The sequence below is a fragment of the Taeniopygia guttata genome, chromosome 15 (genome assembly GCF_048771995.1).
Source record: "Taeniopygia guttata chromosome 15, bTaeGut7.mat, whole genome shotgun sequence".
In the NCBI taxonomy this organism is placed as follows: Eukaryota; Metazoa; Chordata; class Aves; order Passeriformes; family Estrildidae; genus Taeniopygia; species Taeniopygia guttata.
This window is the reverse complement of record NC_133040.1, coordinates 10,831,411-10,844,911: the sequence shown is the minus strand read 5'-3', so window position 1 is coordinate 10,844,911 and position 13,501 is coordinate 10,831,411. Positions and strand designations below refer to the sequence as shown.

At 44.6% G+C, this 13,501-nt stretch overlaps 1 protein-coding gene across 1 annotated transcript in view; it reads left to right on the top strand.

Moving 5' to 3' along the window:
* Positions 1-2,103: 2,103 nt before the first annotated feature.
* Positions 2,104-13,501, top strand: part of MLXIP (MLX interacting protein) — a 44,747-nt gene continuing 33,349 nt past the window's right edge. The window contains exon 1 of the mRNA XM_030285491.4: positions 2,104-2,561. Within this exon, the coding sequence (XP_030141351.2) occupies positions 2,191-2,561 (371 nt within the window). The 5' untranslated portion in view covers positions 2,104-2,190. The remainder of the gene's footprint in view (positions 2,562-13,501) is intronic.

The window sequence follows — 13,501 nt, the reverse complement described above, 5'->3', positions numbered from 1 at the left end:
GGATGTCTCTGTTCACAGTGTGTATTACAGTCGAACTCCTCCTGTGCTAAAAGCTTATTTAAAGGAATTGATGTTGTTCCTTGAAGGTACATCATCAGAAACAGGTGGCTTGTTTCACCTCGAGCTGTGGATTGATGAAAAAACAGAAAAGACATACTCAAAAGATGTTGTGGCCTCTGTTTCCCTATGCCTCCTGGAATTCCTTGCTGTGGAGCAGGAGAGGATCGCTGGCAGTCTTGGTCTGATACTGATCACCTGAATGCTCATCTTAAAAGGGCAAACCAAGGGGTCTGTCTCCAAAATAAATGGATTTATTTTAAGGAACGCCCCTTTCCTTGCATCTGGCCAAGGAGAAAACCCTGAACTTAGGTTGTAGCTTGAAGCTGCTGTCCTTTCTTTAAATGATGGTGTACTCCTATCTCTTCCTAGGAAATTGCACTGCAACCTAATTATTTTATTTTAACAAGTTACCGGTCTTTTCCTGCAGGAGGAAACAATGGCTTAGAATTTAGTGAGGTCAGTGTACAGGCTGTTGCCATGGAAATACTTTATACAGTGCTGCTACTGATATATTTTTTTAAGCTGAGGTTTAGTTCTTAATAAACTATATGGAAGAGTTTTACTAGGTATTGTTAAACTGTGAATGTTGTTTTGAAATGTTTTAGGGGTTTTTTTGTACTTAAAATATTCTCAGAATGTCTTGCTGGGAGACAGCACTTTTTTTTTCTTCAGAATTTGAGTCATGTATGATGCTGACTAAGAGCTGAATGCTAGTTTTGATTTTTAAAGATCTGAGACAGCTCTCACACGACGTGGTCATTCCTTACTGTTGCTTTCATGTGTGGGGAAGTGTTTGACCTACTACTCCTTCCCTAAACACAGGGATCAGCCTTGATTCCATGCTAATGGGGAATGTCAGATCATTGCATGGGCGTAATTGGGATATTGCAGGGATGCCTCTTCTCTCCTTGCCCAAGACTTGCTCTGAATCTCTTATGTCTCCCTTGATCTTATTTCTGGTTTAACACACCAGAAAAAGTAGCATGTGGCTGTTCAATGTTTGGAAGCTTTTTCCCTCCTGAGGGTGGCTATTTTTTCATTTTAAGTGTCAGGTCCTACAACTGAAATAATATATGCAATTTTGTATAAATGCTTTGGAATGTGTGTCATAGGGCCCAACTACTCCCCTGGTTGTGGAGGTTTGGACTGCAGAGCAAGTTTGAGATATTTACTCTTGACTTTGTGTATGCATACATATGTGTATGGGGGGTTTTGTGCTGTAGGATGATGCTCTCTCCCCATACCAGCCATGTTGCTATGCTTTTATGTTAACCTACAGGATCCATTGCTTCCTTTATGCTTTTGAGAAGGATTAAATCTGACCTTTACTTCCACTGGAACAACTGTGGTTCCTTTTTATGTGCCACTGAACAGGTACTGAGTTAGGTGTGAGCCACCAGCCTGGCAGCAGAAGCTCCATGTCCCGACCTCTCTATGACTCTGCAGGCTTCCTGCTGACTGCTTCTAGAAAATAATAAGCAGTTTAGTGCATTAACGATAATTTAAGTATTTCTAGCACAATTGCTCTGTCAACATTCTTCAGCCATTTCTGGGCTGTCCTCTACATCTCGTGTTCCTCACAGTCCCTTAAGTTTGGGAATGTTTTCCATAATCATTAGAGCTGGAAGGGGCCTCTGGAGATCACCGAGTCCAACCCCCTGCCCAGGCAGGGTCACCTGGAGCCGGTGACACAGGAACGCATCCAGGTGTGTTTGGAACGGGAGAATCCACGGCCTCCCTGGGCAGCTCCAGTGCTCTGCCACCCTCAGCGTGAAGCAGCTGTTCATCATATTGAGGTGGAACATTTCGTGGCTCAGTTTGGTTTAAAAAAAAAAAAAAAATATTCTGCTGGATGGAAGTCCCCGCTGGATCACTTAAACCAGCCATCCTCAGAAGGATGAGGGACATTACTGGCACAGGGCAGCAGCAGCAGCGCCTCTCCCTTTTCCCCCTTTTCCCTTTTTTTTAGTGATCCTGGCGGATCTCGGGGTGTGCCCCGTTCCCCGGCGGGGGCAGGGCGGCGGCGGGGCCGCTCCGTCGCCTTTAAGCGCGGCGGGGGCCGGCGCGGGGCGGAGCGGGGCGGTGGCGGCGCAGAGCGGGCGCGGGCTCGGCCGCGGCGGCAGCGGGGCCATGGCCGCCGACGTGTTCATGCGGCCGGCGCGGCTGCTCGGGGCGGCGGGGCCGCTGTCCCCCCGCACGGAGCCCGACGAGGACTCGTCGGACACGGACGATGGCGGAACGTCGCCGGGCGGGGGGCGGCGGTGCGGGCCGCGCCGGGGGCAGCCCCCGGGCCCGCAGATCATCCACTCGGGGCACTTCATGGTCTCGTCGCCGCACAGCGAGCACCCGCCCAAGAAGGGCTACGACTTCGACACGGTCAACGAGCAGACCTGCCAGACCTACCAGTTCGGGGCGGCCCGCGGCGGCGGCGGTGCCTGCGGCCGCCTCAGCATCGACGCGTCCCTCACGAAGCTGTTCGAGTGCATGTCGCTGGCCTACAGGTACCGCCGGCAGCGATCCCGGCCGCGGGGACAGCCCCGGCCGGGCTGGGCGGGGGGACCGGCACCGTGTGAGGGGAGCGGGGACCCCCCGGCCCATAGGCGGGAGTTCGGTGCTTTTGTTTTCAGCGAATTGGGGCTCCGGGCCGGCCCTTCCCGCAGGCCCGGGGCCGTGGCTGGGGGCGAGCCGGGGTGTCGCTGCCCCCGCCGTGAGGGCTGAGGGCTGAGGGCTGAGGTCCCGCCCGCCCCGCCGGCTGCTGGTGCCGCTGGAAGCCCTCAGCATCCCGCGGCCAGGCTGGGAGCGAGTGGAAGCCTCTAGTGCTAAACAGAAGCCCTTAAAGGGCAAAGTGCCCCGCTCGATGTGAAACCCGGCCAATTTTCCTTTTTCCCCTCCCCAAATTTTATTTTTATAACAAAGTCAAGCAAGCGGGCTCTGTCGCTGTTTCCTTTGTTCCTGTGGTGGCTGCAGCTGGCAGCAACACTTCCTGGGTTTATCTGCACCTTTTGCTCTGACTTCACTTGTGCTTTTCATCTCTTCAATAAGGCGTTATATTCCCATTTATCCCCTTTGTCTATCATCCAAAATGGAGGCAGAGCTGTGGAGTAGAAGTGTTTTGGAAAGATGTGTGTCTGCTCAGTCTTTTGTTCCGTGTGATATTGCAGAAACCGGATCCAATCTGATGTTCTCTGCTGAGTGTATTTTGGAAGTTGATTAAAAGGGTTGATGGAAAATGCCTCTTGGCATATCAACAGAAATATTTATTTTCATCTATAGGAGCCATGTTAGCTTGCTAGAAGAAAATTAACTTTGCCCACCCAAAATATATCTATTTAAGTATTACTCAATAATGAGGAAACCATAGCAGTATCTATTCTGTACAGTAGCTAGAAGCTGTAATGTAAGTGACATTAAAATTCTGATAATATTGGCCAAGAACGTTATTAGTTATTGGCAAGAGACTGAACCCCAGATAAGATTTGTGCAACAGTGGACCTAAGTACTTTGCACTTAAAAAAAAAAAAAAGCCTTTTATTGTACAAGCTGGGAGGAACTTGCAAAGGAACCGCAGGGATTGTGAAGGCCAGAACTGGACTGCTTACGTACATCTGCTCCTCAGCCTCTATCACCTTTGTTTTATTTTGTGCTTCCACTCGTATGTTATTGGGATTTTGAAACTGAGGCTCACATCTGGTGCAAAGGAATAATTCTGTTACACTGACTGACAGTACTGAGCTCTGATGTAGGTGAATAAATTGAGCACCAAATTTATTTCACAAGAAATAATTTTATCCTGCCTGCTGGTGGTAGCATGAGGCAAGGTGCAGAAAATATCTTCTTAGGAGCTGCCAAAGAAAAGCACATTCTTAATCTTTCTGTCCTTGTGTACCTTAGGGTTTGCCGAGTTGCAGCCCTGAAGCATTCTGCCCAGATCCAGCCTCCTTACTCAGCAGCTTTGGGATACAATTTTTAAATCCACCAAACAAACCAATTGTAAACTTGAGTCTAAAAAAGGATTGAAGTAATTCTGGAAAATCTGATTTGAGGTGTTGAACGTGGCTGTGAAATGGGAAATGTCTTTTTAACAAATGATTGAGCCTGTAGGTTGCAATTCTCTCTGTCCTCAGGTTGGATTTGATCTTGGTTGGTTTATGGGGATGTTTTTCTGGCTGTTGCCTCAGCTGTACCTTTCTCATGGTTGCCTGTCAGATCCAGCGCTGACAAAACACACAGATTCCATGTTAATGTTTTCTGTGCTGCCTTTGCTGGCTAGAAATTCACTCTAGAAAAAAACGGGGGGTGTGGAAACCCACAGCAAAAACTGTAATACAGAAAGGTGAAGACGTGTGGATTTTGCTTTGTGGGGGCGTGAGCTGCCTGCAGAGCTGGGGGATGCAGCCGTGTTGAACGCAAACCCAAGGAAGCTGCTGTAACTGAGCTCTGTGTGTAATATTTATTTACACATGACACTCATTGCTGGTATTTCAGTATTTAAAGTTTTAAAGAGAAGCAGTAAAACGTCTGGTACCCATTAGCTTTGTGGATGGACTAGAAAGCAAAGCTTTTCTAGATTACCTCAGTCATTACCTGGGTCATTACCTCGGGTGGTTTGTTTGGAAGCGACCAAATTTATGCTGGATCACGGGTTCGTGATGTTACCTGGGCTCTTTTAGTTGTGCTGTAAATTTTTTTTGAGTTTGGCTTTATGCTGTTAATGGTCAAGCTTTTTATGATAAAAAAAATTATTTCTGAGCACCAGGGAAGCGATTCCCTCATGGCTTTGAGCAGTACAAACCAACATGATTCTTATTTTCAACACAGCTGTTTCAGTCACATATCCAGTTGCACAGCTTGAGAAGTCTCATTTCAGATAAGCCAGAGGGGAAAATATGCCTATAGCATACTCCCTGTACAGTGAGCAGATTAAAACAATTTTTTAAATTAATAAGTAACTTATAAACACCGGTGTTTACAACAGGTGTCACACGGGCTGTACTTTATCTAAATGTAACCTGTTTTTCTGATGAGATTGATTACGGGAACTGTACCACACTGACAGAAGTAAAAGAACATTGGTTTTCCCCTTTTAGCCCCTTCATCTCAGCTCTTTAAACCAATGTGACCTTGCAGACCTTGATGTGTAGGTAGCTGGAATTGACTTGTTGCAGGCAGGCAAAAAGATCTTAAAAAATGTTCTTCTCAAAATGAGAAGGACCTTTGACACTGCTCATTCTAATGAGAAACTGTGCTCCTGGGTACATGACCTACAATACACAGAATTAAGTAGAATGTTATGTCATCTTGATATTTAATTTAGTAAAGCCCTCTAATAACTTTACCATTATCCAAATAATTACATTACCCAGAAATAACTTCCCAAAGCTGAATTGTATTGAGAAATGTTTCAACAACAGCCTATCATGAAGGCTTTTTCCCCTTAGATTGGGACAGAAGGATTTTTTTCTCTTTGTTAGGATTAATTATAATACACTGGGTGGTGTTCTTTTTAAACTATTATATATTTATATGTCAGTCATTGCTTATCTTAGTATATGCCATGGTAGGGTACATGAAGATGACTTTGTGGGCTCATTTATTCTTAAGTAGCCTCAGAGTTCTCTCACCTCTCATTAAGAGCTTAAGGAGCATGCCAGGTGTTGTACTTGAGGTAAGAGTGTTAACGTTGGCGTGACATCCTTGTCCAAAACCCTCTGGATCCTGCTTGCTAAAGCTGCACACAGCAGGAGAGTGGGGTCTGGGAACTGGGACAAAAGCTGCCTTGTGAGCAGCTTGCCAGGTCATTTCTAGATTTCATCTCTCCTCTTTAGCAACATGACTCCTTCACTTCATGTAGATGGAAGCCAAAAATATTCCCTTCCCCAATGGACTGACGTTAGGGGTCACTTGTTTCCAGAGCACCTTTGCCACACATTCTTTGTTAGTGCAGTGTTTGGGGAAGTTCTCAGCACTGCAGATAGCACTTGGAGATTAAAAACCTCCAGAATTCACTTACATATTTCACATGCTGCTTGTAGAAGCTACTCTGATAAAAGTACCTCTATTCACCTCTGAATTTAGCCAAATTTGAGCAGAGTTGCTGTTAGAAGTACTTTTTTAACCATAGTCAGGGCCCCTTCAAAGCAAGGATGCTGTGTTCAGGGTGTGGTATGAATCAGGACATGGGTACTGAGCCTCTTACCCTGCTTATGTCAAATGCTTGATATAGTCACAAGCTTTTAAGCTCTGTGTAAGATGCACTTGGAAATTCCACCTTGACAACCTTGAACCTCAGGAGGGTTTGCAGAAAGATTGCTGAGCTGTTCTTGTCTCAGAGGCTCATTTCTTTGCCAAAGTAAACATTTAGTAGTGGTAGTGTGAGAAGGCCTTGGTTCAGATTAAAGTTTTGGTGTCTTCAGGGCTACAAATGACTGCAGGAAGAACAAACCAATTCTGTGGGCAGAGGTTTAGGTACAGGGTCAATTTTGTTTGTTTTGCTCCTGGTTATTTTGGTGTTTCTGCAGGCTATTTTTATGGACCTAGTTGGGCACGGTATTACTATAGAGGTGGGGAGCACAATAGTCACCTTTTTCATTAAAAAAGCACATTGTTACCATCTTTTGATCTACCATTTAATCTATGTGTTTTGTGTTGTTCTCATCTTGTGTTTTTACTCAGTAAACAGATGTTCCTTTCTGGCTTAAATGCAACATGGATTTTGTAATCATCATTTTTGATGGATTGCTGAAATAGGGAAGAGGGAGCTAGTTTGTCGTCAGACTGCCAGTTCTCAAGAACTTTTGCATGACCTGAAAAAAAACTGGCTGAATTTTGAGATTTGGCATTGTTTTTAGTGAAGATTTTGTGCTGCATGATTATGGTGTGCTTTGAATGGCAACAGAAATTAATATGTTGATTTCCAGTTCTCCCCCCCTTACCCATTTTTATTTCTTTCTGCTGAGTGGCAAGAGGAATTAGAGCCAAGAGACCCAAAATCCAGGTCTTGGCTTTACTCATGTTTTTCCACACAACCCTTTAGTAGGTCACCATTCTTGTTTGTTACTTTCCCATGTAGGGGAAAAAAAATTCCATTCTTTTGGAAAGCGGAGTTGATATTCAGTCACTTGAGCAGCTGCTTATCTGACTGTGTGTCCTTAAGCTATGATTAGTCTTAATCAAACAAAAGGGTATCTAGTGATGCTGCAAGCTGGGAAGGGGTGGGGAGGAATAAAGGGAGCTTTGTAGCCATTTTGAGCTGAAGGCTGGGCATTTCTGGGATGTCAGAGGCATTTTGACAGGCTTGGAGGAGAGAGTGAACTCTTTAAGTTGTAATGGGTGGGTGGAATTTTTCCCCCTAATAACAGCACTCAGAGATCTGCTGTAAAGCAGGATGAGATAAAAGGGCAAGGAATGAGGCTGGAAACTCACTGAGATATGAGTGAAATTAAGAGGATCTTTGGGGAATGCATTGAGTGAATTAGAAGGGCCAAGATAAAGCCACACAAAGAGCTGGGTGGTGTTGGCAGAGGCCACAGGGATGGAAACAGAAAAGAAAATATGAGATATTGCAAAGTTCAAGTCACACAAAGGATGTCTCAGCTGACTGGGTGGGTTTGAGCCCGGGTTACAAACTCACTGAACCCGTGTGAGTGAGGAAACACCCAGGAGCAGGGGTGGATGGAATGACAGCAAGGAAAGGGAAGTCTCTAATCATGGTGGGGACTGTGGGGAAGAAAAGAGCTTGGAGTTGTACTTAGATGAGATTTGAATAAAAGGATAGAGGTAAATGATCACGACGAGTTGTGGAGAAAGGAGGATGTTGGTGTGATGCTGTTCAGGGTAGGAGAAATAGGAATGAAAGGGGAGAATATGGAAAGTAAGGGTAGGTGATGGAAGGTGTGGCTGGAGTTGGAAAAGTCCAGTGTTTATTCCCCATGCTTTGATCTGTGATAGGAAAGTTAGATAGGATGCACTTGATGAAGGTGTGCCTGATGAATGAGAGAATGAGCTGGATGGACCCAGATACAGAAGTCATGGATGATGGAGCAGTGAGGTGGGGCAGGAGGTCTGGAATTCCTGGTTTGGCTCTTCTCATGCTGCCCTGCTGCCTTTTGCTGCTGGAGTAAAAGGGTTCTCTTTTTAAAACAGAACAACAACAACAAAAAACCTTAGCTGAGAAAACTGGACCAGTTTGGGTTTAATCTGGGATTTTATTTTTAATTAACTACAGACTACAGGCTATATGCTTGCAACTTCCTTTCTTTGTATGCAGAAATTAATTGCATTTACAGTTTCCTTCATCTGTCCTTTGATATCTTAATATCATTGGCACAAACAGTTCTTTAAAGACAAAACTTCTAAGCTACTTCTGAGGAAAAAGACAAGCTTTGTAAACTCTTTGATGGCTATAGAAATATTTTACAGCTTTCATACAATTTTCCTTTTGCTCTGGAAAGGAAACCTTTAACATGTCCATTAAACAATTATGAAGATGATTAGGAAAAGTACTTGTTTCAGTTGCCTCCAAAGAAAATAGACTTGGCTCTTTGTGTTTCAGTGATGGAAAAAGCTGAATCTGATTGTTTTTAGTGCAAGCTAGAGTTACATTATTGTCACTGTTTCTGAAGCAGGAAGGCTTGAAAAATAGGGTTAGGAAAAGAAGGTTCTTCAGAAATTGCTTCTAATAGTTTTACTGCCAGAACAAAAATTCTGGACATGGTCTTTTCAAATTGTTTGCTTGCTCTCAGATGGGAGTTGGTCATTTTTGGTTGTTGTTGAACATAAAATATGCCGACTTGATGTCACTCCTGATATAATTAATGTAGCCAACCCTTGGTTAAGTAAAGCAGCCATTGCCATCAGAAATGTTCCAGTGTGCATTTGCCACAGCTTATTTACTTTGTGACACACAAGCACAAAGCTCTTCACTAACCCTTGGTTTCTTGGCTGTTGATCTTAGATAAATCAGTTACTGCTTTTTCCTCCCTTTCTCCATTCTGAAATGACCCAAACAGTCTCAGCATTTCAGAGCCCTAGATGTATGTGCTGGCCTTTTAGAAAGAGGGGAACAGAGGCATGAAGTTTAGAAGTGAGCTGACGTAGCTGACAAGATCACACCTCAGTTACAAACTTAATAAAGGAAAGAGGACAAATGGAAGAAAGATTTAGGAGGGGATGATGAAGAGGATGTGCAGCTTACTGGCATGTGCCTTGGAAAAGCTACTGAACTGATGAGGAACTTTACAGATACAAATTACGGGGTAATAAAACCAGGCTGATATTTGAAGGCAATCCTGCTGCTTCTGGAAGGCAGTGCTCTGCTAAGTGCCTTACTTAACTGCCTGAGAAGCATCTGCTCTCTGCCCTGACTGTGCTTCTGAGAGGCATCATTGCTCTCATCATGCAGTCCCCAAAAAACCTTTAATATCTGGAGCATCCCTCTGGATTCCTGAGTGTGCTGCTGGCAGGATTCTGGAAGTCTAAATGGTGTGATCTTGTCTGAGCTGTTAAATGGTTAATAGCCTTTGGAGGCATGATCCTTTTCCTCAAGAGAGATTTGTTCAGGAGCTGAATGTGCCACTCCAAGCAGCAGGAGGACCCTGCCTGTTTGGGAACTCTTTACTCAGCAAGCAGAAATTGTGGGGGCTCCTTGTTTGTTTGCCTGCCTTGGCTCCATGCACTGCAATTGCTGGACTCTGCCTCCCTGTGTTAAATCTGCTGTGGGATTGAGCAGAAGTTTGCTGGAACTCGGTGGGGATGGTGTTTTATCTTCCTGCCATTCCCAGGCCTGTGACAGTCTCTTATCAGTCTCCTCCAGGCTTAATGCCTGTGAGGAGCAAGTGGTGAGGAGAGCCTGGGTGACACCTTGGCCGTTCTGTGTAGTGTGAATGGCTGCAGGGGAATTGCTTGTTCCCTCTCTTTTAAGCAGATTTCACTTTGTGCCTTAAGGTATGGAAACTCTTGAGTGCTGCTTAAGAGCAAGCTCAGCAGTAGTTACCTTTGTGAAGGATTAGTGTTTTTAGGTGGCTGTCCAGCTGTGACATCAGTGGATAATAGAAAATGGGATTGGAAAGGTCCATAGGAAGCCATCTAGGCCTAGGGAAAAGATTCCTTCCCTTGGCTGGTTATCCAGATCATGGCCACTTGCAGGGTATATGAAGGTACAAAGCCCACAGTGTTAGGAGTGGTTCTCAGGGCTGCTTTGTCACCTTTGGGATTGTAAAAGAAAAGGTGATGTGCCAGATGGAAACGGCTTGCAGGGTGCTGCTTGGATTATCCTGTAGCAGGGTATTAGTGAAAGAATCTGATTCACTTCAATTAGTGATATGTCAGTGTGTTTTGGCCAGAATACTCCTGACCTACAGATAACCCTTTGCCATGACACGGTTGGTGATGTACTGGGATGTGAGGAAAGGGTTCAAAGGGTTCAGCTGTTTAAGTAGCTGAGGGTTTCTGCTTAATGAATTGATCACTTTTCCTGAAAAGCACAGAAAAATTTTAATGACTTGTTAAATTTTAATGACTTGTTAGAGAGCTTTTTATACTTGGTTTTGTGTTTGCAGCACATTATCCACAACAGTAATGCACAATTGGAGACCTTTTAAGCCTCTCTTCTTCTAGTTGATCTGATGGTGTAGAGCAAGGAACCAATGTATACAACCCCTTTTTCTGTATTTAATGCCTTTCTTACTGTATTTTTTATGTGTGGTAATGTCTTCCTACATACAGAGATAAATGCTTTATTTTTAATTATAGAAGGACATTTGGGATTTCTGGATTTCTGGGGATATATTTATTGCTCATTTATACCACACCAGAGCAAGCAGAGAATATCTTTATGGGTAGAGTATGTACATAGTGTCTGTACTTCTGTTTCATTGCAAATTAACAGTATTTCCCTATGCATTCTCCCAGTGATTCAGGGAACAAAGAGCAGAATTTTGGGGGCATGGTTCAGAGCAGAAATCAGAGCTGAGGCTGCTTTCTGCTGAAGAAAGAATGAAGAATGGTTGAGAGATGACCCTTAGATCATGAAAAGTTTTCATTACTTAAGCAAAGGAGTCTAATGCTTGTTACAGTTTTGTTCCTTTGTGAGCTCGAAAGGGCTTCTTCCATCTCTGGAGATAAGGGTGGTCTTGTCTTTGCTGGTTTTGGGTGGGGCTTACTTGTCCTAGGGCTGGTTTGTGAATTAAGAACAAGAATTGGAAGAGTGGAGCCTTAAGGGTGACTGAGGGGGTAAGGAGAAGATCCAGGTAACCTTGCTCTTGTGTAATAGGTTTGCCCTTCTTGGGAAAGAGGATTGCTGGTACTTGTTTTGAAGTGAGATAGGAGCTGCATTGTTTGTACTTGGGTTTTGCAAATCTGGGGGGAAGGTGGCAGTTGGCAAGTGTGACCTGGCCTGAACCTTCTTTGTGGGGTGTTTGCTCCTCCTGACTTTGTCTTGCACTACATCTGCCCTGGTATTGAGGGAGTCCTGCAGATGTGAGTCCTCAGAGGTCTGTGCTGAGAGCTTGTGTGAACAGCAGAGCCTTTAGTGCCATTAGGATCCCTGTGGTGAATGCAAGACCTTAGTCCTGTGTCCTGCCAGGCAGAGGGAGCGAAGAAACAAAGATGTGCAAGTATTTTGTTCTGAGTAGTTTGTGTTGTAGCTCGTGCTGCTGCCTAGAACAGATCTGCAGAAGCACAGGTGAGCAGGATGGGGCTTTCTCTTTTCACTGATCCTTCCATTGGAGGCTGTTGGTCCTCAGATCAGCAGGGTTGTTCTCTATGAGAGACATGTCTGCATCACAAGGTTCAAGCAAACATTGCAGAGGCACAAAAGAGGTTTGCTTCTGGAATCTGTTAAGTTCATTGTTTTCAGAATTCTGTAGCATGGGGTGTTTTACTCGAAATCCTGGCCTCCTTTCCCTCTGCTGCTTTGTTTGCCCTCCCTTCCCTCAAGGTCCCATAGTAACGGTGCAGCAGTTCAAGGACATGACAGCTGAAGTGACCTTGGCCAGCGTGGCTGGGAGACCTCTGGCCAGGCTGCAGTAACTCAGTGACTTCTGTATCCAACAGCCAAACCCTTCTCCAGCCCGTGTGAGCTTCTTGTCCAACACACTTCTTGTCCACATTGCCCCATCCGTGCCAGGGATTTGGTTCCCTTGGCACCAAAAATCTAATGTAGGGCAAGGGTTAGACTCACTCCAGCCTGGCAGGGTGATGATACAGAGCCCAGGCCTCTGTGGTAGTGCTGGTGTATCTTTGGAGCAGCTGGAATGTAGGGTTTCACAATAGACCTAAAAATAACTGGGGCCCACAACATTTAGTTGCTGTATGTTGATGTGAACGTGAGTCATCACAGGCTCTTCTGCTCAATTCTTCATGCTGCATCTTACATCCAGATTTTAGGCTGCTCTTACATCTAGTTTGTTCTCACTGTCCACACCATTCATGAAGAGACAGAGACCAAATGGAGCAAGGATTGTGGAAGGGCTTCTCATGTCTTTGTAATTCTTCTTTGGAGTCCATGACTGCTCTTGATTATCTTTTTGTCATGCAGACTTTTGCATTTGGTGCTGTGGTATGATACTTCATTTAACCTGTGTTAGTTGTTAAAAGCCCTTACTTTGGAGGCAGAAGTGATCAAGGTAAAAAAGGAAAAGTGTGCATATAAAAAGGAAAACTTAAAAAAAAAAAAGGAAAGACTTGAGCTTGTGGGACTGGCAGCTGTTAGAGTAGAAGTGTTAGTACCAAACTGGAAGAGGGCAGTGGAAGATCATGTTGCGTTTCTGATCTGCCAGTAATTGGATATGGGTATTATCTACTGCCACGTTTCCCAGAGCAAAGAATGATAGCATTTGTTTTGTTCTTGGATGGTCACTCTCTGCTTATCCCGATGAATTTCTGTATGTTTACATAGAAGCTATAGTCTGAGTGAGCTTAGCCATGGCTACTCAAGCTCTGCTAAAAATATTTACAGTGACAACTGCATCAGGAGAACTCCCAGTATTTGAGTGAGAGGCAACACAGCGGAGTCCTGGTCCTGCTGAGCTGTGTAGTGGATTCAGGAATGGCTCTGAAATGTGCACTCCTGTTAGCAGCACACAAAGCTCTGATGTTGCATACCATGCTTCTCATGTTAGCTTGTCCTGTACAGTGTCCAAAGAAGTATCACTGTTTCCCTGTATAAGCTCTTGCATATTGCTATCTGCACGGCTTAGTCCAAATTTCTGTTTGCTTGGTAAACATCTGTCCCTGACAGGATGGAGGGTGAGGGAACTTGGATAGAAAATGTGTTGGTGGTGTGCCAGATGTGGGAAAGCATGAAGCAGTGAAAGGGAATCCACTGCTTGCTTTTGCTCTTTAAAACACAGCTTTTGAGAAAGAAAAGTGCAGCAGTTGTAGAGGAGGTTTGCTGCCTGGAAACATACAAAAATTACTTTTCTGAATTAGAGGATATAAAACT